This window comes from Equus asinus, chromosome 20 (assembly GCF_041296235.1).
Source record: "Equus asinus isolate D_3611 breed Donkey chromosome 20, EquAss-T2T_v2, whole genome shotgun sequence".
Taxonomy (NCBI): domain Eukaryota; kingdom Metazoa; phylum Chordata; class Mammalia; order Perissodactyla; family Equidae; genus Equus; species Equus asinus.
The window spans coordinates 38,889,198-38,917,147 of NC_091809.1; the positions used below are offsets into that span (position 1 = coordinate 38,889,198).

Here is a 27,950-nt window from a genome sequence, read left to right on the forward strand (position 1 = left end):
TATAGATTTAAAGCCATGAGACTAAATGAAATCATCAAGAGACCGAGTTGTAGACAGACAAGGAGAGAAGTCCAAGGATTGAGCCCTGGGGTATTCCAACACTGAAGAGGCTGAGAAGAAGAGGAGAGGAATGCAAAGAGATTGGGAAGGATCAGCCAGTAAGCTAAAGAAGAAAACCAGGAGTGTATGATATCTTGAAAGCCAAGTGAAGAAAATGTTTCATTGAAGAGGACAGACCATCCATGTTAAAGCCTGCTGATAGGTCAAATAAGATAAGGACTGAGAATCGACTATTGGATTTAACAATGTGGAAGTCATTGATGACTTTTAAAGGAGCAGTGTTTTTGGATTAGTTGGAGAGCAAAAGCCTGATTGGGGTAGACTTAAAAGAGAGGGGAAGGAGGAATTGGAATCAGCAATTTTAGACAACTCATTCAATGAGTTTTCTTGTAAAGGGACACAGAAATGGGTAGGTGAAAGGAGAGGTAGGATCATAGGAGGATTCTTATCTTTAAGATCACAGCACATGTTTTTTGTTGTTGGGAATTATCCAGTAGACAGGAGAAAACTGACATGCGGGAGAGAGATGGGAGAATTTTTGCATGTATGTCCTTAAGTGAGCAAGAGGGAATGGGATCTAGAGAACAAGTGGAGGGAATCACTGTAAACAGCAGGAGGGACAGTTCACTATAACAATAGTGAAAATAGAGTATATCCTGCTAATTGGATAATATGGTGGTGGGAGCTTGTGGAAGTTCTCTGCTTATTGTTCTGTTTTCTCTGTAAAATAGTAACGTAGCCAGCCTGTAAGATGGCCTCTGATGATCCCCATCTCTTGGTATTCATACCCTTGTGTAGTCCCCTTTCACACTGTACCAGAATTGGTCTGTGTGACCAATGGAATATGGCAGAAGCGATGGTATCTCACTTCAGAGATTAGGTTATAAGAGATGCTGTTTTCTCACTGTCATTCTCATTCTCTTGCTCTCTTGCTCTCTCCGTTGCTCTTACTCTTGCTCTCTGTCAGATCACATGCTCTGGGGGAAGATATTTATGTCACGAGCAGCCCTATAAAAAGGCCCACATTGCAAAGTACTGAAGGCTTCTGCCAATAGCGCTGTGAATGATCTTGAAATTGGATCCTCCAGTCCCAATCAAGTGTTCACACACTGTAGTCTTGGCCAACAGTTTGACTGCAACCTCATAAGAGACCTTGAGCCAGACTATCCAGCTAGAAACTTTGTAAATAATGTTTGTTGTTTTAAGATGCTAAATTTGGGGGTAATTTCTTACATAAAAACAGATAACAATACAAATAGGAAGCAAGTTCATCAATTAATAAAATAGAGGAAGAGATGTTGGAGGTTTGGGGAAGGAAGATAAGGTATAAAATAGTTGTCCAGAAGAGCAGAAGTATGAACTAGCGACATGTACAATTGCCAGATGGCATTAAGGACCCATGTGAGGTTCATGATTTTGAATTTAAAGTGAGACCAGTCAGCATGGTTGAGTGCTTTTCTTCAGTTGCATGGTTACTGGCATAGGGTAAGTGGAAATTTTAATTTTAGCCAGGGTTGAGGTTTTACCGAAATATTACCATCGAGCAAGAAAGGGGAAAGGAAGTGGAAGATTAGTGTAAGGGAGTAATTAAATGACCGTGGAATTTAAGATAGGTAATGTGGGAAGGGAGGACGAGAGGTGGGTAAGGGACATTGTAAAGTAGGTAGGATCCAGGCATTGTAGCTTCCAGTGGGGGTCTAGGTCTTGTTAGAGCAGGATACTAGAAAGAACACGCTGAAAAGATAAGAAGTGGTGATCTGAGAGTGGGATGCTTGAAAGAGTATGGAGGGGCTGCAGATATTGGCACTGACAAAGTCTATGGTACGACCAAGGGAGGGAGTGCTGAGGTGGGTTAAAGAACAAAATCACAGGAGAAGAAGAGGTTATAGAAATGAGGGGTCATTGGATGGATTATTCCTGAGGTTATTGAAATCACCAAAATATGTGATAAGAATAGTGTTGGTGAGAGCCAGGAGTAACAGTCTTCAAGGAATTTGGGGGAAAGACCTGGAGTTTGGTAGACGAGTATAACTTGGAAAGCAGTGAGTGGTATAGTCTGACAACGTTAGATTCAAAGCGAAGGGTAAAACAGGAGCGAAAATGGTTTATAAATATCACTGAGAAACCGAGAGGCAAGAAGGAAACATATCCCACCTCCACCCAAAGGGTGAGGAACAGAAAACGGCCACCACTTGAGACGGCCAGAGGGAGGTTGATTTGTATGTCTCCATACACACACACACACACCCCAACACTGGGAAAAAAATGTTATTAGGTGGCTCCTTGCTCTCTCTAATCTCTGGCTCAAGGTCTATGCCTCCTACTAGCAGCTGTGCCAGTGGTTCCATATGAATCTATATTCTCATTAGATCCAGAGAGCTCACCTCTTGAGCCCTACTCCCATTTTCTGACCTTTTCACAAGGCTTATCTTCTATATTGCCAGAGTTAGTTCCTCAGCAAAGAAACTATTTGCTTAGAAATGTCTATCTTCTTCAGAAACGTAAAAGAATGGATGTTGCTAGCACCAGAGACCTGAGGCCCTGCTCCAGAGCACTCCTCATCAGGGCTGGATAATCTCAGATGTGTGTGGCTGGGGCATCCTGGCCATCTCTGCACAAAGCCCTGAGTCATTGGGTCCTTGGCACCGGTCCACTCTACACAGAACTGATTGTTTGATGAGCACCAGGGGACAGTTTGCTTTTTGGTCACCACTATCCTATTTTGGCTCACCGACCCACACCTGTAACAAATTAGAAAACCTGGTCACCTGTTGTGTCCTAAGAGCCTATCCTAAGGAGAACTTCTCTAAATGTGGAAAACCTGCCTACTTCCATGCTCATGGGATCTGGATGCTGGGAACTCAGCCTCAGGCATCTGATTCATACTCATTTTCACTCTCTCCCAAATTCAAGCAGGATTTCCCAGGGCCAACCAATGTTCTGGGCTGTTTCCCGAAAGTAGACCATACCACTATCCTCTTTTGTTCTTCCTCCTCCTTATCCACCTCTCAGAACAACCTTTCTGACTGGAATAATTGGTGAGGGTCCTTCTGCTTGCCTATTCAGACCGGATTTTTGCAGGAGCATTTCATTGTAAATGGCACCAATAGCAGATTGCTCCAGTTAAGCCCCATCTCAATAGCCTCTGCTGTACTGATCTCTGATTTTATTGTGGATACAGAAGTCTTTTCTCCTTTCTCTTGGTGGGTCATAAAAAAATTAACATAAGAGTCTCAGTGTCTCTCTACATTAACAGAAGCTCAACTAGGATAGACACAGAGATGCACTTCCCTGATACCCCTTCAAGGAAGGTACTTTTGGGGATGGTGTAGTCCTTTGGCAGTCAGCTCATCAGGCACTGCCTCAGCTTCAGAGAGCTGCCTCGTCCTCCCTTTGAGGAGCAGCCACATCCAGTGACTTATGGTTATGGGATGTAAAGGGCTGGCTGTTTCTGCCTAACTTGGAAAAACTCTGATGGACCATCATTTCAGCTTCAGGGCTCCCTGTGGGCTTGGCTGAGGCTGTCCAGCCTGCATCACAGCTCAACTTCTCCCTCTGCCCCCTCCTGCTTGCCCCTCCTCCCTTCCACAGGTGTCAATCTCAAGCACACTCCCTGAAAAACATCCTGAACAGGAAACTCGGTCTCCGAGTCTGCTTCCTGGAGAACCCAGCTACGACACCCTGAGTGTTGTTAGGCTCAGAGACAGAGGCACTGACGGCTCTCAGGCATATAACTCCTGGTGTTGAAATCCATAGACTTATCATTACTCTTTTCTTTTCCATAAAAGAGACCTGCAGTATTTCAAGGAGATGGTCTACCTGCGATTTAAAGTACTTCTTCCCTGTTGACATTTTTGAGCCTCTGGATTAAGCTAACTCTCAAGGCTACCCCACCTCTAGACTTTCTAAATATGTGAACCAATGAAGTTCTTTATTGTTAATGCCAATGTTCATTAGATTTTATATTGTTTGCAACATAGAGAACCCTGAGATGAGCAAAATAGAATATGAGTCAACTGGTAAAGCTAGGAGAATGAAGCAGATAAGCAGAAAGACGCAGTTACCTACAAAACTTGGTTCCAGGAGCTGCCTCAGTGTTTGCACTCTCCAAATCTAGTCCAGGCAATATGCCTCTCCTCTGATGGTAACTTCACTGAGATATCTGTTCTTTGAAGCCAAAGAAGCTTCATTAAGATAGGAGACTTTGCCATAAGTTAAAGCTAGTTGGGGCCAAAATGATTTTTATCTATCTATAAATATCTATATCTATATATATCTATATAATATTTATGTAAATGTAAACAGCTATATTATTCAACATACTTTTGACTTTTCTAGAAAATGTACTCCTAAAGTATAAAAATTGTAGTCATTAAAGATACTTTAAAAATACGTTGCGGGCTCTAAACTCAATTTCAAAAGAGGAATCTCAAAAATATTTTCAAAAAATAGCAAGACACTCAAGGTAACTATTTGGAGAAAACCAAACCATTCATTTTTCTGTGTTCTGCTATGATTGTTATAATTATCCACTATTAATAGTAACATCTTCTATATCCCGAATCTCTAGGGACAACATATTATAGTGCAGAGAACAGAGACTTTGGAAACAAACGAATTTAATTCTGGCTCTGCAATTTCCTATTTGTGGTCAAGTCACACAATATGTCTTTGTTTCTTCATCTGTAATATGGGGGAACAATGGACCTTTCAGGATTTTTTGTGTGAAAATTAAGGTAATATATATGAAATGCATGATATATAATAGGTTTTCAATAAATGCTTGCTAATTTTTTTTAGGAAGCAAGATAGAAGTCATTTCTTCTACCTTTAGAAGATTCTGATTTTTTTGCACATGGTTAGGCACGTGGCCCAGCCTGGGATAGCATTCTATTCTCCTGTCCATAGTGATTGACCCAGAGCTGTGCATGTGACCTATGCTAGTCCAACCACAGTCGTCCTTCACCAAGATTTTCTTTCTTACTAGCTTCATCAAAAATCTTTTCCTCCCTGGATGACAAGCTGTACTGTCCAATATGTTACCAATAGCTACATGTGGCTATTTAAATTTAAATTAATTAAAATTAGATAAAATTTGTAATTCATTTCCTCAGTCCCACTAGCCACACTTAAAGTGTTCAATAGCCACATGTGGCTAACAGCTACCGTACTTGACGGCCCAGATATAGAACATTTCCATCATCACAGGAATTATATTAGACAGCATTGATACTCTAGACTGTCTGGCCACCACGGCCCCCATCCAAAAAAAGTGTAAGCAGGGCGGCCTGCCCCATGGCCGAGTGGTTAAAGTTCCGTGTGCTCCACCTTGGCAGCCTGGGATTCAAGGGTTCGGATCCCGGGCACGGACCTACTCCACTCATCAGCCATGCTATGGAGGCATACCACATACAAAGTAGAGAAAGATTGGTACAGATGGTAGCTCAGGGCAGATCTTCCTCAAGCCAAAAAAAAAAAAAAAAAAGTGTGAGCAAGCTTGAGAGAATGAAGCTGACACCGAGAGATAAGTAAGAACAATGAGTGATAACAACAATGGCTTTTAAGAATCTTATTTCCAATTATTCCCACTCCCTCCAAAATTTTGTTACATGATACAAAAAAATTCCTCCTTTTTTGCTTCGAATAGTTCAAGTTGAACTTATGACACTTACAACCAAAAAATCTTGATGAATCACATTCCTTAGCTTGTTGGGCTGCAAACCAGATGCAGAATTCTTCAAGGCTGACGCTGGCAAGGATCTGTAAATGAGACAAAGCAGGACCCTATAAGCAATACTACAAGGGGTGAAAATTTTGGCCTGTCTTCAAGGCTACCTTCCCTGCTAACTTAGCTGGGGCCTTCTTTTAAGAAACCTTGGTTCTCCCTATCTTGAATCCTGTGTGTCAAATATCTGTTTTCTTGGAGTCCCTGCACTCACTCCGGGGGACCCAATTGTTCTCTTGCTGACTAAGCTTTGTTTTTTATGATCCTGTTGCCCGCCATTTCCTCCTTCCTCTCACATCTTGTCTCGAAGGCTTCCTTTTTTCTACCAACTTCTTACTTCCAGGCCTGACCGAAGGCAACCTGTTTCGGGAATGTGGTATGAACACTAGACCAAGAAGCACAGGCTGAGTCTGAACTATGCTGACTCACAAAATGTGTGACTTTGAGCACGTTACTTAACCTCTCTGAGCTTCATGTTCCTCCTTGAAAAAGAAAATTCCTACCACACAGAGTTGTTAGAAGATTAAATAAAATGATATTTTAAAAGACAATTTGTAAGGGGCAATGCAAATGAATTATCAATTATACTTAATGATTTAGATGCAGCTTTCTCAACTATATTTGAGTATTTAGGGACTGTGTCTTCTGGTACTTTTTTTAAATGGAAGTATAATTGATATACAATATTCTGTTAGTTTCAGATGTATATCACAATGATTCGATATTTGTATACATTCAAAATGATCACCATGACAAGTCTAGATATCATCTGTCACCCTACAAAGTTATTACAATATTATTGACTATATTCCCTATGCTGTCCATCGCATCGCTATGACTTATTTATTTTATCATGGAGAGTTTGTACTTCTTAATCCCCTTCAACTATTTTGCTTGCCCCCCAACCCCTCCCTGCTCTGGTAACCACCACTTTGTGTCTTGTAACTATGAGTCTGTTTCTGTTCTGTCCTGTTTGTTCATTTGTTCTGTTTTTCAGATTCTACATATAAGTGAAATCATACAGTATTTGTCTTTCTCTCTCTGACTTATTTACTTAGCATGATACCCTCTAGGTCTGTCCATGTTGTTGCATTCTGTCACTTTTGAATGTGCCACCTTCTCCCTTTCCCAGATCCTCCTCCTCTTATCAATGTCTGGCACATGGAGTCCTGTTCGCACAGTAGGCAATTATTAGATGCTAGTTGGCTGATTTCCATTTCTGTGCCTCCCTCTTCTGGAGGAGAGCGAGAGAGGGAGGATGGGAGCAAACCCTCCCTGGGATATGGTTGGTGGGAGGACACCATCTGAGGATCTAGGAAAGGGGAAACAATGAAGCCTTTCACAAGTTGAGGGTAATTTGTGGCTTCCCCATGATTTTTCAACTTGTTTTTATTTGAGTGTTATAGCTTTACAAGAACAGAACTCCAGAGGTGTTCTCTAGAGTGTCCTCGCTACATCTTAAATAGGTCAGCAAAAGCTGGATCTTTCCAACACTTTAATGCCAATTCATTCCTCCTCTTTGTTCCTCTGGAGAGTTGCTGAATAGGGCACGTTCCGCAACCGTGGACACAAGCCTGAGTTCCTCTCAGTTTCCGAGGGGGCGGGAATTCTATTCAGAAATAAAATATTTACTCTCAGCATAAAAGGCTTTGATGTTTTTCAGTTTTGCAGTATGGAAATGGGAGCACCTCCTCTGTGCCTTGCCAAAATGTACCCAGGACCCCAGGCCACCCCAGGATCACATATTTCCCCCAACAAACCCAACACATTTTTAAGACACCATATCTCTGCAGAACACTTTTCCTCTGAGTGACTCCTCACATTCACAGAAATCTGCAGGCAGCGACACCAATGTTCAGGATGAAAGCCCTGGGAAGGCCAGGAGGAGCATTTGACCCCACCTCCAATTTCTATTTGATGTTTCTCAGAAGTGAGCCAGAGTAGGGCTGCCTAGGAGAACATTAAAAAGAGAAAGGAAAGAAAAAAATGTCCTTGGGGAGGGCCATTCCTCACTGTCCATACTCACAAAAGCTTGTTTTGTTCCAAAGGGAGCTGGCTAAGCGGTCTCTTGTTGGGTGGTTGCTGGAGCAGCTAGGCCCTGCCTCCTCTCAGCACAAAGCCTCACACACGTTCCTTGTTTCCCGGGCAATGCGCTGCAGCCCTACAAATTCTCTGGCTAGTGTTGCCCTCCCGAGTCCTCCTTCTCTCTCCATTCTGGCAAATTGAACTTATGGTAGGAACAACTCTGGCACCATTCATATATAATTTTATGGAACAAAGAATCAAAAACAACTTCAGCAATAATAGGGGGCAGCAGGAGTGGGCAGAGAGGGCCCCCTTATGTCCTGGAGCGTAGTCAGAGAGTAGCTACTGGGGGTAAAAGGCTAGACCAGGACTGAGGCGCAAACACACAGGAGTGGACTTCCTCCTGATGGGTCATGGAGGTGGTCAGAGTCTAAGCTTTGTGGGTGATCAACCTGGGTTCCTAATCCAGTTCTGCCACTTAGCAGCTATATGACCTTAGCAAGTTGCTAACTTTTTGAAATTTTAGGTTTTCTTGTTTGCAAAATGGGGTTATAATTTCTACCTAAAAAGGGGTATTGGGAGAATCAAATGAACAAATAGATATAAAGTACTGACAGAGTAAAGTGAGGAGTAGCTTACACACAGAGCAGTTAGAGAAGGGTGGAAGTTTTGGACAGGATGCCTCCATGTGAGGGTCGGGCCAGAAGTCTGGGGACTTAGCCTCCCCTTCCCTCTGAGGCCATATCTGATGGTGGTTGGTGGATAAATATCCCAGCTCCCTTGCCCCTTGGTGGGATAACTCTGAGGCATGTTCTTCATTATCTCCCAGAGTTCCAAAACAGGATTAAACTCTAGCTGCCCATGATAGTAGTTTACTTGGTATGCAACCTTTATTGGCTTCCTTCCTTTCCATGTCTCATTCCCCTCATGTACTACCTGGTTTTATTGGGGTCACATTTTGAATAGACTATTTCACTTCTTGCCTCAGGGTCCGCCTCTGGGGGAGGCCTAGGTTCTCAGGACCATCTCTGACTCCAAACTCCTGCTTCAGCTGAATTAGTCCGTTCAGAAATCAGTTCACTGCTCTATGTGTGCTGTCCCTCTTGCGTCCCATGTTGAACCAGACCTGAAACTCAGTCCTTTGTGTCAGTATTTTATACACACATACACGCACACTCTCTCTCTTTCACACATCTGCATTAGCTTTTTATACTGCATAACAAATTGCCACCAATTTAGCAGCTTAAAACAATATACATTTATTAGCTTACAGATTCCATGGGTCAGGAATGCAGGCACAGCTTGGCTGGGTCTTCTACTCAAGGTTTCACCAGACTTCATTTAAGGTGTCAGCTGGTCAACGTTCCTTTCTGAAGCTCGGGGTCCTCTTCCAAGCTCATGTAGTTGTTGGGAGAATTCAGTTCCTGTGATCATAGACTGAAGTCCCTATTTTCTTGGTAGCTGTTGGCCAAGGGTTGCTCTCAGCTCCTGGAGGCCACCAGCAGATCCTTGTCATGTGGCCCTTTCGCAGCATGACAGTTAATTTCATCAAAGCCAGCAGGACAGTCTCTCCCTCTGGTCTGCTAAGTGAGTCTTGTATAACATAAGCTAATCAAGGGAGTGGCTATCCTATCACCTTTGCCATATTCTGTCAGCTAGAAGCAACATGCATACTGCATTTGCCTCCGGTAATCTTTTCTGAAAGTTTTGAAGAAAACAGAGGAGGAAGAAGGGTTTTACAATGTAACAACACAAGCTGTTCTTCAATTTTCTTCAGCTCCCCCACCGCTCCCCTTCTTCATTTCTCTCCTGTCTGCTCTTTTCCCAACCCCAAATTCCTGCTTATTTCTATGCACAGCAGTTTATCTTTTTGTTCTGTTACTCTTTATGCTTAAGGCCCTACCTTCCACTCCATGTGGCATATCTAGACATTTTCTTGCTAAAGACAATTCCCTCTATAAGAGGAATTTGGGTGCCATTTGTTAGAAGATTTTTTCTCATTCTGTTACCAAAGGTTATTCACAATTTAGTGCAGGAGACAAGTATGACTCAATTAATAACAGGAAGTGAATGAAGGGAAGGAGAGGGAGAGTGCTAAATATAAAAATCTCCACTGATGTTATGGTACTGGTAAGGCCAAAACCTCTCTGGTAGTATTGTCAGTGCTAGAGCATTCTTCCTGGAGCCTGGAGACAACGGAACAGGCCAAGTGGGTGGGGACATTCTTAAATCTAATGGTAAAGTTATTAAGATTGGTACTTATTTGCATATCACTCGTGTGTGTGTGTGTGTGTGTGTGTGTGTGTGTGTGTGTGGTTTTACCACTTCTTGCCTCTACTATTAAGTAACTTTGGGAGTCTAGGGTCCATCGTTAGATGGTTTATCTCTGGACAAACTACTTAACCTCTCAGGCCCTCAGTTCCTTCAGCTGAGAAATGTAGAAGTGGGACAAGGTAATCTCAAATGCCTCTCGCTGTGGGGTGAGTCTGTAGCCCTATGATTGTTCTGCCACTCCAACTAGACCATCAGTTCTTTGAAGACAGAGCTCATTTTTATGATTCCCCAGCCGGGTTTTTTCCCCCAATTCCCACAGAGGTCTGCATAGGGTGATGACTCAGTCAAAATCACTAACTGCTTCCTGTTCTAGGGACCGAACACTTTTGAGTTTAAGCCGGCAGATGTGCGTGTGTGTATGTGTGTGTGTGTGTGTGTGTGAGTGTGTCTGTGTGCTAAGGCAGGGGCTCCATTCCGAGCTGCAGGGGCACTGTCTGAGGGCTCAGCATGGAGATCTGAGTACAGCAGGCCAGGGCTGCCATGGGTGCAGAGGTGAGGATTCGAGAGCCCAGAGTCCCAGAGTGGGTACCAACTGAGAAGCAACTGTGTGCAGCAGAAGGGCTAAGAGGACTGGCCCATGCTGCTCAGAAAAGGACAGCACCCTCGGAAATGAAGGTGTTGAAGTGCTGAGAGGAGGAAGGGGCACAGGCTTTGCCTAAGCAAGGGCGTTACTGCTGCCACTCAAGCAGTCTGTCTACCCCATTGTTTGAGCAACCACATTATGCAGAACTCAGAACTGGGCTCTGTGAGGAAACCCATAAGAATGAAGAGTTACAGTCCCTGCCCCAGAGAAATTTCCAGGCTAATGAGGAGACAGTCACAGTAACTACATTTTCTGATCCAAGAGTAGGACATATAGACTGACAAGTATAAATATACTTTTGAAGTTAAACAAATGTAATGTTCATAATTGGGTGGTCCCTGAAGAAAAAAAAACCCAGCCTGTGTCATCAACAATTAGATGGGACAGGCATACCCACAGGGAAAAACCCACAGCACATGTGGAAGGATAACTCAAGGGAAGCCGGGACAGCTGAGATCAACTGCACGTGTTATGTGCGAGAACAGATTAGCTTGACTGTTACCTTATGTCTCTAATAACCAAATGCCTATTGGACCAGTGGCCCCCTCAAAGTGAATCCCACTTATTTATGGGAATTCACAAAGGGGTGCCTCATACGTGTTCACACACTGTCTGTCATCGGCCGTCATTTGATGCCCTCCTTGCTCTCCTTCCTCTGCCCCAGCACCCCCTCAGTTGTCCTTTATTCTATTCAGCTGCTTGAGAAGTTCCCCAAGTTCTCATTCATTCAATATTCAGCAACTGTCTGCTGAGTACCAACTATGTACCCGCCCTGTATGAAGTAGTGGGGCCACAGAGACAAATAAGACACAGCCCTTTGATCAAAGAGCTCTCTGTTTCTTAGCAGAGAAAGGCACAAAAGCAAATGACATAAGGTTCTATAGGTCTACTCATCTTAAAAAGATCTGAAGCAGGACTGCAAATTGCTCATTCTCCACTCAGACATGCAGAGGAACTTCAGGGCCTTTGTGCCTTTGCAGTCGCTGTGATCTTCCGGTGAGCCTCCCACCCCCAGGGCAGGAGAAGAAACCTAAATGCAATCCATCTTGGTAAACTCAGTTGAACCTAAGCATTTGAACATTCTGCTTGGGCAGCTTAGGCAACTGCTCAGTCTTTCCAGTTTCCTGCTCGAACCCAGCTCCTCTCTAAGAAGGGTTAGGGTGAGTGTAGGTGGTGTGGCTTAGGTAATCTTGTGGCAACAGGGGGAGACAGCGTCCCTGGACCTATGTGGCCTTATCAGGATTCCCACTGGTCTCTGCACCAATCTACGTTGCTCACTGGTCTGATGAGCTCATGCTGACTCCCACCATAGCAGCTGGTGTCCCCAGCTGTTGCCTGCACAGTGTAGCCCCTTTGCTCCATGTTCAGCCTTGTGCCAGTTCTTTACCCTCTCTGCATCTCTGAGGGCCCTCAAGGGAGCTTGTGGGCACGTTGGGGCACTAGTATATTCTGCACAGGTATAAGGAGCCTATGGTCCACCCCAGGGGCAGGGGAAGGGAGATGTTGAGAACTCAGATCCCTCTTAGCTCTCCCTCTATCACATTTTTCTTTCCACAGTCCTTCAGGCTAAAAAAGACGGACTTCAGGCTATTTCCTGAACATCATATCCTCCTTTTACCCTCAGACAATAAGCCTCAAGCCCTAGCCATCACAAGCAAAAGAGGTCATTTGTCTACACTACAGAAGACCTCTAAGATCCGGTCCACGGGCTACTCATGATACGTCAAAGGGGTAGATAAAAGAAATTAAAATATCCTTTTGTCTTTTACAAAGACTGGCTTTCAAGCCTTTCACCTTGCTGCTGACTCTAAAATACTATTTCAGATGTCAGAAGCTGAATATTGACTTCCTCTTTTTCATTGTATACCTGCTGAAGCAACATTAACTCTTCCAGAGGCAGACTAGTGCCTTGAGCTGTCAGCGAAAAGTAATAGACACAGAGGCGCAAAAGAAAAAATCTCATTTATGTATTTCAGAATATTTTTTGGAGTTCCTCCATGAAGTTCAAAACCAGTGCTTCCCAACTCTTCTCCTCATCCTTCGACTCAGATGGACTGTGCAACGAGTCTTCAGTTCTAGAAACCTGGCCTACTCAGGCTGGAAAGAGAATATTTTGACAGGTAACTGCTGCTTTTACAAAACTAAGCCCAGGTTTAGAGATCATCAAGAGGAGAGTTGTAAACTTTGGTCTCACAAGATATAAAGATCCCTATAGGAATGAGAAAGAAGAAGAGGCAGGTAAAAAAAAAAGTTTAAAATGTCATCTTTGTAACAAAGATTTTCCTAGGCACTCTCTGTACTAAATCTTGTTCAACCTCCCAACAATTCCTACAAGCAAGCTACTCTTTCCCCCACTTTACAGATGTGAAATCAGACATTTAACGAAGTTGTGAGCCCATCCCAAGATCACACAGTTAGTAAGCATACCTTCCACTGACAGCCCTCATGAGACGGTGTGGACGTGGTAATGAAGGGTCACAGTAGAGCTAGGGTGTTTCTCCTCATCACAGCCTCGAGACAAGAGGAGATGGCTAGGCTGTGAAGCTGATAACAGAACCCCAGGGTGCTGGCTATTAGGGTATTACCTTCATCTTTGTTCGGACATGTTCTAGAAAATAGGCTGGAGGCAGGGGAATGAACGAGGTGGCTTCTGGAATGAGGTCTCTAGCCTCTATGTGATTCTACGATAGGAGAGAAAATCCCAAGTAAAACCAGGACATGTATGAAAATAATAGAATTCAAGCCATTTTCCAATCTTCTTCCTTTAGGGTAAACAGGATTTTCCATCTCTTCAGCAGTTCTCCGGAGTCTGTCATCCCCCAGCTTTTTAAAAGCTCCTCTTCCTCCCTCTTCGGAGCTTGTTGGAGGTCTGTTCCTGGCACATGCCCTCCTTCACAGGAACAAGAAGGGTGAGGGGGAGACAGGATAGGTTGGGACACAAGGTCCAGTTTAGTGTATGTCCCAGCCCAGTCCCCTCATTAAGCCCAGATCCTCATCTCCCCCTGGTAGAGGGGCTCAACGCAGACAGTGAAGAACTGCTGGGCCACGGGGGCCCACCACACTGGATCCACACCCGAGATTATCTCCTAAGCAGATACCCCCTTCTGAACTGGGGATGTAGGGCTTTGAAACTAGAAAATGCCAGGTCTGAAAGAGAGGAAAGAACAAGTCCAGCAATACACAGAGCTCTGTGTATTCAGAGGGAAGTTGGCAGGGTTGTGTTCGGGCAGAGAAACTCCGAGTGGTACAAAGGGACGTGCCCAGAGTGGAGAAATCATGCTAATTGTCTGCATCAGAGCTGGAGAACGCCACCCAAAATGAAGAGAGAAAGAGGAGCCCTGTCCAGAGCCTTCAGTGCCCTGCGCCTCGCTCCTTTTATCTACCTTCTTCTGATCCAGACAGGTAGGAGACCAGAAGGGTAAGAAAGGGTCTGGAGAGGGGATCCAGGGCTTTCAAAAGTGAGGGAGGGGAGCGTTGAGGGCCAGAATGCCTTTGGAGTGGGAGGAGGGGAGAGAGCTCTGCTGCCGTGGGAAGCATCTCAGTGAATTCAGCCATTAGTGTTGAATGTATTTCTTCATTCTGTGTGCCTCCTGCCCAGCCCCTGCCCCGCTCCAAAGCATGACTTTGGAGCTCCCACGGCATTCAGTACATTAGATGGAGGGCAATGAGCCATCTCTTATGGGATGTCGTGTTGGCGTGGGCCAGTCCGGCATTCTTTCCAAGGGATTATGGTGGGGCTTGGAGGGGTGAAGGAAATCTTAGTTTTGTGCCTCCCCAACCCCCCATCCTGGCTTCTCTGAGTGTAAAACAGCAAGGGAGATGAAAGAAGCTTTGAGATATTAAGTCTCTTGGTTTTGGGTAGTGACTCAAATCTATTCATAACTCACCCCACGCCATAGACACCTACCTCCTGTACCGCCCCCTACCAACTCCTTGGAGAATTGATCTTATTTTAAATATACGCGTTTGTGTGTGTGCGTGTGTGCATGTGCACACACATGCACACTATTCCAGAGAGCCTAGGAATTCACAATTTAGTTGGGCAAACAGATGCAGAGATCATTTGAATAAAATGTGGAAACTAATCTGTAGACAATGGAGAGGGAGGGGATTGAATGGTTTTTAATCTGGGGACTGACAGGCCAGCGTGTATTTCAGATAGCTCACTCTGCAGTGAGGTGTTGGAGAGGAAACTGGAGGCAAATGAGACAGGAAAGGAAGCTGTATCCGCTTGCTAGGGCTGCTGTAACAAAGAACCGCAAACTAGGGGGCCTTAAACAACAGAAATGGATTCTCTCACACTTCTGGAGGCTAAAAGTTCAAGATCAAGGTGTTGGCAAGGCCATACTCCCTCTGAAGGAGCTTGAGAAGGACCTATGCCAGACCTCTCTGCTAGCTTCTGGTTGTTCCCTGGCTTGTGGCAGCATAACTTCAATCTTCACATGACTCTCCCTGTGCCTATGTCTGTGTCCAAATTTCCCATTTTATTAAGGACACCAGTCACTTTGGATTAGGGGCCCACCCTACTCGAGTAGGACCTGCTTAGCTTATTACCTCTGCAATGACCCCATTGCCAAATAAGATCACATTCTGAGGTACTGGGAGTTAGGACTTCAGCATACGAATTTTAGGAGACACAATTAATCCATAACTAGGCTATTGCAATAGTTCAGGAGAGAAATAACATGGACTGGAATTAGAATAAAGACAGAGGGAATGAGGCATGTTGAGATAATATTTTGGAGGGAAAGTCAAGATCCAGTGATTGATAGAAAGTGGGAGGATTCAGAGAAGGAGGTAGAGTTTTTGTGTGAAAGTTTAAGCAAAAAATGGGATAGGGTTGGGGGATATAAGACCCGTACAACGTTGGGGGGGTATCACCTCAAATGAGATGATAATTAGTATTGTCCATGTGGAAGTTGAAATGCCCATGAGACATCCGACACCGTGGGAAAATGTTAAACAGCCTGAAGCTGGGGGGCAAGCAGGTCAGGGTTGGAGAGAGGTATTTGAAAGCTATCAGCCCATAGGTGAGATTCAAAACAATGAAAATGGATAATATCACCTAGAAGGAGAAAATGGGCTAAAAATGGAACACTGAGTAACCCCCAGATTTGTAGAGGAAAAAAAGCCCATTGGGGAGACCAAGAAGGAATAGTCAGAGAAACAGGGGGAGAACTAGAAGACTGTGGTGTCCAGAAAGTCAAAGGAATTGGGAGTTTTCCGGAGAATCAACATCAAAGGTTTCAAAGAGGTCCAGTATAAGAAGGACCAAAAAGAGTCCATTGGCTATGGCAAGTAAGAGGTTACTATTAGTCTTAGTGAGAGCAGTCTCAGTGAAAATTATTATGAATTGAGGAAATAAGGAGAGCTGAAGACATAGAGACGGTAAATTGGGAATAGGAAGTGCAGAATGAAATATACAAATCACAGATGTCCCTAAACTCTTTCAAATCATCAAATGGTACAGAAAAACTTATAGAAAGATATTGTCAGTCACTGTGACTAAGCAAAAACAAAAGGTGACAAAGGATCTTCTGTGTGGGGAACATGTAACAATAAATATAGCAACAAAAATTCTAAATATAAACGATGCTAACAAGATATTAGTTATGACCTATGGCAGGTAAGAGGTAAATGCAGGATCAGGCCATTGTACTGCTGTAGACTCAAGAACAATAAAGAGCTGAGATTCTATAAGGAATTTCTGCCATCTTCAATACATTAGTTAAGAAAATACCCGCTTTTTACTATACAAGCCTATAACTAATACTTATCACTTCCACTGGTTCTATTGGCTAGAACTCAGTCATATGGCCATACCAAACTGCAAGGGAGGCTCGGAAATGTCGTTTTTAAGATTGGCACTGAAGAGGAGGCTGGACCTTGTGGCCCTGGCTCCCAAAGATTTACCTTAATCCCTTGTGCTTATAGCAGCAACCACCAAGCTAGTCTTAGAGAAGTCATGCTCAGTCTTTAAGGCTCTGTCTCTAAAATATGGATGAATGAGGCTTTCCTAAATTCATCACAGCCCAATTCATGGAATATTCAAATAAGGCTTTTCTAGAGACTAGTATAGTAACTTACAGACATAAAACTACATGCCATAATCTAGATGTATGCTTTGCAAGATTTTACTCTCTAGGATCCTAGAATTATTCCATCCTCTAGAGACCCAATAGGAAGAAGCCTCTTGCTGAGGTTCCACCCTTTTAGCCCTAAGATCACCTCCACATTGTAGGTGCTGTCTTTTTTTTTGCAATTGAAAATTACATACAGGAAAATACATTTAGCATAAGGATACAGTTTGATGAACATTTGAAAAGTGGACAAACCCATGTAATTAGCCCCCCAGATCAAGAAATAAAACATTTCAGCACCTCAGAAGCATCCCCATGCTATTTCAGTTACTATTGCCCTCCCCCAGGGTTACAGTGTTATCCTAACTTCTAATACAGATTAATTTTCCATGTCTTTGAACTTGGAACTTGAACGTTGAACTTAAACTTGAACTTTATATAGATGGAATGATATATATGCATTCTTTTGTGTCTTCTTTCACTGAACACCAAATTTGCAAGATTCATCCATGTTATTTTTTGAACTGTAATTTATTTGGTCTCAGTGCTGTATAGTATTCCATTGTAGGAATATATGATCATTTATTTATCTATCCAACTTTGATAGACACTTTGGTTTTTTCCATTTTGGGGCTTTATGACTAGAGTTGTTAAAATTTATTCTAGGACGTGTCTTTTGGTGAACAGATGTGCACATTTCTTTGGGGGATATACCTCTAAGAGTAGAATTGCTGAGTTTTATATGTGTTTAGCTCTGGTAGATATGGCCAAATTGCTTTCAAAAGTGGTTGTATAAATCTACATTCCTGCCATCAGTGTGTGAAAGTTCCAGATGTTCTACATCTTCACCAACAATTGTATCTTCTCTTTTTCATTTTAGCCATCCTAATGAGCACGAGGTGGTATCACATTGTAGTTTAAAATTGCGTTTCCATGATTATTAATGAAGTTGTGTCTTTTTCATATCTTTAGTAGCCATTTGGATATCCTTTTTTGTGAAGTACCTGTTCCAAGTCTTTTGCCCGCTTTCTAATGAGTATTCTGGATTTTTAAAACAATTACTGATTTGTAGGAGTTTAAAAAATATATTTGGATATGAGTCTTTTATAGGATATATGTATTGCAAATATCTCCTGCTGTATGCCTTGCCTTTTCACTCTCTTAATAGCGTCTTTTGATGAACAGAAGCTCTTTATTTTAGTAGGCACAATGTATCATTTTCTTCTTTTACGCGTATCAGTTTTGTGTCCTAAGAAATCTGTGTCTGCCGTAAAGATGTGGAGATATTCTTCTATGTTTTCTTTTTAAAACGTTATTGTTTTACTTTTCACATTTAGATCTACAATCTGTCTGGAATTGATATTTGTATAAGGTGTGAGGGAAGGGTCAAGATTCATTTTTTTCCTACATGGCCCAGCACTATATATTGAAAAAACAAAATCATTTCCTGACTGCAGTGCAGAGTCATTTTTATTATAGTTGAGTGATCAGATATAAGTCTGGTTTTGGACTCCCTGTTCTGTTCCATTGATCTATTTGTTTATCCTTGTGCCAATATTACAAAGTAAACTTCCTGGGATTTTCATTGGTACCATATTAAATTTCTAAGTCAGTTTTCGAGAATTGACAGCTTAACGATAGTGATTGTTCCAATCCAAAACATGGAAAATCTCTGTGTGCCATCTTGATATCTATTAGCTAGGTACACATTACTGAACATCTACATTCTTTAGAGCGTAGACAAAAAGCTACCAAGACTCCTCTCTTCCTGGATCCCGAGGGCCTTCTTCACAATTTCTGTTTCCTGATTTTCTCCTACATTTCTGAGTGGTTGACATTCAAAACGACTTCGCACTCTTGTAGGTCTTTGTGGGTCTCGAGAGGATAACAGCATAAGAATAAAACACAATAACCCCAACATGTGTACAATCAGTGGTGCCCCTATATATTAGGAGCAGAGGAGGAGGTTGTTTTCCCAGAGCATCATTCATTAGGAAGGATAGTAAAAACCGAAAGCAATATTTTTGACCTTTTAGAAACTATGCGTTGTGCTGCTCTTGGATTATTGTATGCAGTTCTGGTTACCACACCTTAAAAAAGAAATAACATAGTTGGAGGAAGACTAGAGAAGGGTATCTGTGATGCCCAAAGGGATGGAGGGACTTCCTCGTGGAGACAGATCCAAACAAGACAAAAACCCCTTCAGATAAAAAGTGACATAACTGCAGTCCGTGGTGTTAGAGGGTATTGATTAGGTGTATATAGACCAAATTCAAGAATACACATTTGGCACCATCTCATTGGCACTTTTAAAAGGTAAATTTAAGGTAAATACTGGTAAAAGAAAACTTTTACCCAGCAAAAAGAAGCAAAAATGAGTAGATGATGATTTCTTTCAAGGAAGAGACTCTTAAAGGAACACAAGGCTATTGGCAGGTACATTCTTATACTTCAAAGCTTGACATTCCTTGGTGTCAGAGTAGGTCAAAATCCTGCTTGACCAGGGGCCATTTACCTGACCCATATGGCATTATTTAAGTTGAGAGGCACACCTTGCTTCCATATCAATTTCCTTTTGTTCAGCCTCGGGTGGGAACAGAGACTTTCTATATAATGATGCCTCAGAGACCAAGGACAATGATTAAGTTAATCGCTTCTCAAGGTTGAATAGTCCTAATCCCTTTCATTTCTACATGGTTTGTAGTTGTTAGCCATTTCTTCATTTCTGTGTCCTGTTTGGGCACTTGTCCCAGTTCCCTGTGTCCTTTGAAAGTTGTGGAACCCTGAGCTTAATACCAACTCCAATTTTGGCGAAACAGAGTTTTGGGAAAGTGTTTGCTCAGCAAAATGTTCTCTGTCAGCTTCTGAGAAAGACTGTTCCATTCACTTCTGAACACATGTACATATACCTTGCAACTCGTGGGCATACCCACGTTCACAGGCATGAGGATGGCGTCCACTAGAGAAGGGGAGGGCTAGGGCAATCCCTAAGCTTTATCTTCTCCAATGTTTTTATCCAGAAGAAATCAAGTTTAAACTGGCAGAAAGAACAGACTTGAGGGGCAAAAGACCTAAAAAAGGATTACTGGGACCTTGTATGAGACGGAAGAGAGTGGACGCAGGGGAAGCTCAAGGGAGGGCTTAAGGATCATGTGGTCAAATGGATTTCAGTCTGATACACAGAGCCACAGGGATTCCTAGTAGCTCCCCAAGTTATTGGAAAGGACAAGACCCTGGTCTCCACCACGTCTTCTACCAAAGCAGGTGGTCTGGAACCAAATTTCCTTTCTTTTCATTTCTATACAGGGTTTTGTGGGAATAAAAATACCTTTAATAGAAAATATTTGAAAATAGTTGATTTTTTCCATTCTATAGCCTCCCAATTAAGATTCCTCTTAATAACAAGCATATAATATCCATATATACAGCAGCTTTAATCCTTAGAGTAATTTCTTCCATGCTTAAGGTTTTATGAGTCTAACATACCTGGCAGGTAATGGATCATAGAATGTCAGAGTTGGGGAGGCCTCCAGAGACCATCTGGTCCCATCACCTGATTATGCAAAGGAGGAAACTGACACAGAGAGGAATGAAAGAGTAGTCAGTTGGACTTTCTTTGATCACTTCCAAAGATGAGGAACTCACTACTTAACAAAGTACTTGTTCCAAAAATGAATTGAGTATGTTTAGGAAATTAAATTTGCTTTGATCTTCACAACTAACCTTTTAGTTGAATTGCTTCCTGGTTTGGTCTGGGTCCTCTAGGCACCAGGAATAAGGAATGGTACAGTATAGCTCAGCTTCCCTACCTCTAAACTGCAGCAGTAGCTGAATGGGAAATAGGGGTGAGAAAGAAAGAGGGAACCTCAGGGGCAATGACAGTCAAAAGAAGAAACTGACATGTATGTGTCTATTCAGCTAAACTCAGCCCTGTTCCCAACTGCCATCCTCTCCAGAAGACCCTCCTTTGGGTGGCTCTATTTCTCTACAAGACCAGGTGCCAGCAATGAATAGCATCTGTTTGGGCCCCAAAGCTCCTAAGAGATCTCTAACATATGAGATGTATCTTTGGATGGGACAGCCATTGGACAAGATGGTAAAAATCCCAGAGTTTCAGGGCTGGAATGAACCCATGAGACAGACCATCTAGGTTAACACTCATTTTTCCTATAGGGGATCTGAGCACCGAACAGATAAGTGACTTCTCATAGGTCACAAGCCAACAATACAGCCCAAATCTCTGATGTTTATTCTTGTGTTCCCTCCCCCACACAGTAACTGACACACATATTGTGCTTTACCACCCCATGAACTTGATGAGGAAGTCATCAAGTCATTGTCATTGTTAGGATCCTTATTTTCTAAATGAGAAGAATGAGGCCTAGCAAGATCCTTTGCCCAAATCCATGCAGCCAGGAAGGGGTGGAGCCAAGTCTTACAACGCTTTCTCATTCCAAACTCTGTTCTACCCATCCCAAATTCCTCATCCATGGAGGATGCACATTGGGCTGGAGTTTGGGTGAATTTCCAAAGCCATCTACACAGTTGCAGGACTGTTCTGAACTGAGCAGGTCTAGTAAGATGCTACATGCAGCTGGGGCAAGGACAGGGGAGGTTCTTGGTATGACTAGAAAGTGGTACAGTTGTCTTCAGTCTCCTCAGCTTCCCCTTTATTGGCACCATCTTGTGGCACACTCCTTTCTTTGTGAATCTATGTTCTCATGCTTTCTCCATCCCCCGACTCTTCCTATCCCCAATCAAGAAGTAAATGGGACAAACTCACCCTCAAGTCTAATGACCTATAAGCTTCACTGGGTAGGGATGTCTTTCTGTTTTGCTCATTGATATATCCCAAGGACAGAGAAAGTGCCTGGCACATGGGAGGTACTCAGTAATTATTTCTATGAATGGAGCAATAGGATGTGGGTTAGCTAGAATCTTCCTCAAGAGAAAGGCAATAGGGAAAACTGTCAGAGGCGGAGGGCCAGAGGGAAGCAAAGATTGAGGCAGTGAGATGTGTATGAGGGAAGATGGAGTAGCAGAGGCACCCAGAGCTACAGTGGGAGAAGAGATGGCACCAAAGGGTAAAAAGGAAAGACTGACAGGGAATGAAGGGCCCAGAGGGTGAGGCATGGAGAGATCAGAGAACTTAAAGGTGGGAGTGGGGTAAGGAGCAAAGGGCCTGACACTGCTGTCTTGCCATGGGCCTCTGTTCACAGAGCCCCTGGAAGGGGTGAACATCACCAGCCCAGTGCGCCTGATCCATGGCACAGTGGGGAAGTCAGCCCTGCTTTCCGTGCAATACAGCAGCACTAGCAGCGACAAGCCTGTGGTAAAATGGCAGCTGAAGCGGGACAAGCCAGTGACTGTGGTACAGTCTATCGGCACAGAGGTCATTGGCACCCTGCGGCCAGACTATCGAGATCGCATCCGCCTCTTTGAAAATGGCTCCCTGCTTCTCAGCGACCTGCAGCTGGCTGATGAAGGCACCTATGAGGTGGAGATCTCCATCACAGATGACACCTTCACCGGGGAGAAGACCATCAACCTCACTGTAGATGGTAAAGTGCTCTGGCAGGGAAAGAGGTGGGACTAGCGACTGGGACTGGGGCAAGGTCTGCCCAGCACTCTAGCTGGACCCAGGAAAACCAACACAAAAAGCTACTTGGGAGCTGAGAGTGAGCCCATTCGACATTAGAAGTTGGCAGATAAGCAGAGCTAAGATACATAGCGCGCTTACTATGTGCCAGAAACTATTCTAAGTGTTTTGCATATATTGACTCATTTAATGCTTACAATAATTTAGGGATATTTATATCATTATCTTCATTTTGCATGTGGGGAAACTGAGGCACAAAGAGGTTGAGTAACTTGCCTAAAGTCACGCAGCTAGTAAGTGATAGAGCCAATATTTGAACAGACAGTTGCACGTAGACTTAGCCCAATTAAAATACATTCCAGGCTGGGTCAGTTTAAGACATCTTGGAAAGGTGTTTGAGAAGAAGGGAAGGGAAAGTAAGGGCAGGGGCCATGGCTGTCTTGTTCAGCATTGTACTTCCTGAACTTAGCAGGTGCTCAACAAATAGTTGGTAAATAAATGAGTGAGTGAATGAATGAATAGCTGGATGTATGGATTATGGCAAAGAATTGGACTGACGATTTCTGAAGGGGCCTCTCAGACCATAAATTGAGTTGTGATGTGTTGGAAAGTAGAGAATTATAATGGGGAAGGGAGATGCTTTTTGGCCCATGGCTCACAGGCTCCCCAACTCCTGGGGCTTAGTGCCCATTTCAAGACCACAGGTGTTAGTGGCCTCGACCACTGTGCTGGAGCTCAGCGAGGACTTCACCCTGAACTGCTCACACGAGAATGGCACCAAGCCCAGCTACACCTGGCTGAAGGATGGCAAGCCCCTCCTCAATGACTCGCGAATGCTCCTGTCCCCCGACCAAAAGGTGCTCACCATCACCCGTGTGCTCATGGAGGACGACAACCTGTACAGCTGTGTGGTAGAGAACCCCATCAGCCAGGGCCGCAGCCTGCCCATCAAGATCACCGTATACAGTGAGTGTCCCTGCATGCCCTCCCTCAGGACTCAAAATCTTGAGAGGCAGGTGCCAATAAGGGGCTAGGGACATCCCAGAGAGAGTGCCACTGGAGGGAGAGAGAGGCAGAGATGGGTCAACTCTCCGTGGTGGACAGCAACTGATAGGAAATGGGCTCTGGGCAAACTCCGCCACTGGCCAGCCATGCTGCCTGGGGCTCCTTTCCTCTTCCTTCCGCCTCAGGAAGCTCTCCTCACCACACCCATTGCCCCCTCTGAAGGCTCTCCCACCTCCACCTTTCCCTAGGAAGAAGCTCCCTCTACATCATCTTGTCCACAGGAGGCATCTTCCTTCTTGTGACCTTGGTGACAGTCTGTGCCTGCTGGAAACCCTCCAAAAAGTCTAGGTAACTCTCCAGTTTCCACCCCCCGAGCACCCTAATCTTTCACTCCACCGAACCCCAAGCTCTATGTTTTTCTTAGTTTCTTTAAATGCCTTTCCTCCCAGGAGATCCATCTTACCATTGTGTGTGTCATAGACGGAACCACAGCCTGTGTTCTCAACCCTCAACAACCCCAGCACGACTAATGATGGTTTCACTTGTAGGGCACCTTTTGTGGGCCAGGCACTGTGCTTGTGATTGCAGTGCTACCTTTTAAGTATGATTATCTGCAGTTTACAGATAATGATGCTGAGACTCAGATTGGTTAAATGACTTGCCCATAGTCACAACACTAGCAGCAGACTCAGGATGCAAACCTAGATACGATTCATTCCAAAGTTTACAGAGTATCTCACTCCCACCATACCCAGCCCATCTTCCTCTTACGAGACCTCTTTTACAACCATCAGATCCCCCTCGTGTGCCCACCCTAGACTTTCTGCTGCTCACACTCCATAGCTCTGTTCATGGGTGGTGGGTTGATTTGCAGGAAGAAGAGGAAGCTGGAAAAGCAAAACTCCCTGGAATATATGGATCAGAATGATGACCGCCTGAAACCCGAAGGTGAGCTCCCAGCCACCCACTCACCCATCCCAGCGGCACTCAGATCAGTGGGCTGCTGGGAAAAGGCAGAACTGGGAGACAAGGAAGCCAGCTCTGCAGGGCCCCTTCCTCCACCAACTGCACGAAGACTGCAGAGCAGGGAGAGGTGCAGCCAAGGTAGGACCCTGGGTATCCTTTGGTGGAGGTTGTGGTGGGGCCTCAACTGGCCACTTGGGGAGCAAAGAGTTTAGGTGCTGGCTGGTGGAAGGGTTCTGTACCTGGGCCAGCCACCCTGTTCTTTGCCCTATGCAGCAGACACCCTCCCACGAAGTGGAGAGCAGGAACGGAAGAGCCCCATGGCACTCTATATCCTGAAGGACAAGGTGAGCGGCTCTGGGCTGGGTGCCCGACGAATGAGCATTGAGCCCTTACCACATGCCTGGTGCTAGGTAGCCATACCATATTGATGTCTCTTTATAGTACTCAGAATAACCCTGAGAAATGTTTGTGTCATCCTCCCTTCAGAGATTAGAAATGTAAGGCTGACAGGTGAAATGACTTGCCCAGATCAAACAAGTAAACAAATGGCAGGGCTAGGCTTTGGACATCAACTCTGGCGATTTACCCACTAACCCACAACTAACTCTTTCCCAGGCTGTCCAAGGCAGGTGGAAAGAGAGAATAAGGGGACAAAGCACTCAAGCTAATGCATTTCAACATTTACTGAGCACCTCATTATGCTCATTATGTGAGCATAACGTTATGTGCCAGGCACCATGCTAAGTGTCATGTGTTGCTCCGAAAACCACCTGTGACTGCGGCCTTCCAAGAGGTGGGAGTTGGGAGGGAACGGTGTCTCCTTCACCTGAGTATTCCCAGCGCCCTCGAACACCAGGCGCGCTCCCAGACCCGCTGGCTGTCCTCTCGCTGATCCCTGCGGTGCGTGTCCTTGCAGGACTCTCCAGAGCCCGAGGAGAACCCCGCGCCCGAGTCTCGAGATCGGAGCGCGACAGAGCCCGGCCCGCCAGGCTACTCCGTGTCGCCGGCAGTACCCGGCCGCTCTCCGGGGCTGCCCATCCGCTCGGCCCGCCGCTACCCGCGGTCCCCAGCGCGCTCCCCCGCCACCGGTCGGACGCACACGTCGCCGCCCCGGGCCCCGGGCTCGCCCGGCCGCTCGCGCAGCGCCTCGCGCACACTGCGGACTGCCGGCGTGCACCTGATCCGCGAGCAAGACGAGGCCGGCCCGGTGGAGATCAGCGCCTGAGCCGTCTCGGAGCCCCCGGGAGGCGCTCGCGCCCTGCAGCCCGCGGCCGGGGGAGGGCCGGGTAGCTGGGCCGCCGCCTGCGAGGGGCGACGGGAGGTCCCCGCGGGGGCGCGCGGGTCTCGCGTGTGGACCAATGCGAGCGCGCGCGGATGGGTGGTCCCTGCGGGGCGGCCGAGAGTGGATCTGGTGATGAAACCGAATCGCGTTTGCTGCGGGTTCACTGGCTGTGTCCTCGGCGGGTATGGCTTGTGCCCTCTTAGGACCATAGAGATTATTAAATTTCCGGCCCAATCCCCCAAGGATCTTATGGAAACTAACATCAGTAACCTAACCCCCGTGACTATCCTGTGCCCTTCCTAGGGAGTTCTCATGCTTCCCACCCACTTCCCTTCCCTCCGAACGAACTCCTGGTTCCTGGGGCACTTTTTTTGGCCGTCCCAGATTTGAGGCCACTTGCCCAAAACGCACAACTGTCACACACTAAGGGGAAGTCAGAGGCCGGTTACTGAGTGTGCAGGGGCTGTTGTGGGCATCGGAGGAATCGCTGTGAAGGCAGTGCCCTGGGGGACCCTTCTCTGGGCACCTGGTACCTGGGCACCTACCAGCTGGTGAGGAAGGAGCTGAAGTAGGTTGATGTCCCCCTGACCTGGGCCCTAGCAAGGGCAAAGGACTCAAGCCTCCAGTGCTTGACCTTCTCCCAGAGCCTCCCTCAGCAGCGTGCCAAGCATTCTTCCCGTTTCTATTCCTATAAAGAAGGGGGTCTCACTCACTGCCCTGGCCCGGAAAGCTGGATCATGTGAAGAACTGTTTTTTAACCCCTCACACTTATGCCTTCTCCCTGGCTTCTTTAAACAAGCCTTTCAAACAATCATTATCCCCAGAAAGGTTGTTGGGCCTTCTCCTGCTGTAAGAGAAATGGTGGGAGGAGGAGGCGGCTTATTGTCCCCGGGCATGTCAGGGGGGACTTGAGCTAACCCTTGACCTCCCGTCTCCCACCTGCCCTGCCCCCAGATGCTCGGATCCCAGGAGACAGGACAGGAGCAGACTCCCTAATCACACAAACGTCAGAATACAGAGAGGTTGGGTCACTGTGTAGCCAGGCCATGCCCATGCCACCGCCTCTTGACCAGTTCATAGGAGAGACAATAATCTACTGTGTGAGGAGAGAGGGCAATTAAAAAGCTGGAAGAGAAGGAGGTCCTCTGTGTGTTCTGTCCTCTCCTCCCTGATGCCTCTAGGGGTCCTTGCATCCCTGGCACCTCCCCAACCTCCTAAGCTCCAGCTCTGACCCTCCACCATCCCACAGAGCAACTCCCAAGGCCCCTGTTCCCCACCACTCCACACAGGGGAAGTTTTGTCACAGCCCCAAGGGCAACAATATCTCTAGTTGGCTCCCCCACACTTGCCTGGACAGCAGGACCCCCCCAGTTCCCTGTCCCTGTGCACCTCTCCAGGTTCTTTTAGGCAAGTTTGCTTTTGCAGGTCCTTTTAGTTAGCCAGAACCCCTCCCCTAGCCTTCCCAGGTGACTCAGCCAGAATGAGATAATGTGTGCAGGGGAAAGTTGCTCAGGCAGGTAGGAGAAGGGGTACGTGCTGGTCAACCTTGAGAGGCAGGAGTGAAGGTTAGGGTGAGATGAGAGCATGCAGTACTCCATACCCTGCTGCTGAATCCCTGAGGGGCCAGCTTCCCAGGTTTAAGCCAAATCTGCCTTAAATGGCGGGGGTGGGGAGGGGGATAAGTAAGGAAGTGGTTTGGTTTGGTTTTGATCTTCATCTTTGTATTACTAGCATCTAGCAGAGTGCTTAGCACATACTGGATGCTCAATAAACTTTTGATGAAATGAAATGGCAACTTTATTCCACTTGAGTAAGGAGAACAAAACAAACAGCTTAAAAATACCAGTCATTGCCCTTTTCTCTTTTCTTCTCATCTTCCTTCACCATCCTTCACCCTCTTTGCAAACCCCAAATTGTCCACTCCCAAATCATCACTCACTCATCCAATCATTCATTCATTCTTTCAAGTGTTCTTCCATTTATTCAACAAACATTTGTTAATCTACCATGGCCCAAGCCCTGTGCTAGACACGGGGGAAACAGCGTAACTATGCCATGACCTCTCCCAGAAGACAGCTTCATGGGGGAAGACAGACACATAAGCAGATTATTACAACTCAGTGTGGAAAATACAATGACAGAGGTAGATACAGGGTACTCTGGGAGCAAGTAAGAGGGACATCTAACCCAGATTACGAGTTGTCAGCAAAGGTATCTTGGAGGAGAACAGGCCTGGACTTAGTCTTAGAAAGATTAGTTAGTTAATCAAGTGAAAAAAAAGGATGAAAAGA

General features: G+C 45.3%; 2 protein-coding genes across 3 annotated transcripts; one reads left to right on the forward strand and one right to left on the reverse strand.

Moving 5' to 3' along the window:
- Positions 1-13,499: 13,499 nt before the first annotated feature.
- On the forward strand, positions 13,500-27,140 carry HEPACAM (hepatic and glial cell adhesion molecule). 2 transcript variants are annotated; one of them, XM_044752199.2, is made up of 7 exons: positions 13,500-14,129; positions 22,027-22,368; positions 23,091-23,372; positions 23,660-23,759; positions 24,286-24,359; positions 24,651-24,721; positions 25,294-27,140. In XM_044752199.2, the coding sequence occupies exons 1-7, from the start codon at positions 13,610-13,612 to the stop codon at positions 25,600-25,602; spliced, it is 1,698 nt and encodes a 565-aa protein (XP_044608134.1). In that variant the 5' UTR covers positions 13,500-13,609; the 3' UTR covers positions 25,603-27,140. The 2 variants fall into 2 exon arrangements, with proteins under 2 accessions (XP_044608134.1, XP_014704045.1); XM_014848559.3 differs by having other exon boundaries at positions 13,501-14,129; positions 24,286-24,515.
- HEPN1 (hepatocellular carcinoma, down-regulated 1) lies at positions 26,667-27,509 on the reverse strand. The gene is given in 3 exon segments (XM_070491506.1): positions 26,667-26,855; positions 26,858-26,925; positions 27,503-27,509. Coding segments are annotated over 3 exon segments (264 nt in total).
- Positions 27,510-27,950: the final 441 nt, after the last annotated feature.

Coding starts and splice junctions, on each gene's coding strand:
- HEPACAM (XM_014848559.3), top strand. CDS start 13,610: ATGCCCTCCTTCACAGGAACAAGAAGGGTGAGGGGGAGACAGGATAGG. Junction 14,130..22,026: donor CCTTCTTCTGATCCAGACAG/GTAGGAGACCAG, acceptor CTCTGTTCACAG/AGCCCCTGGAAGGGGTGAAC. Junction 22,369..23,090: donor CATCAACCTCACTGTAGATG/GTAAAGTGCTCT, acceptor CCTGGGGCTTAG/TGCCCATTTCAAGACCACAG.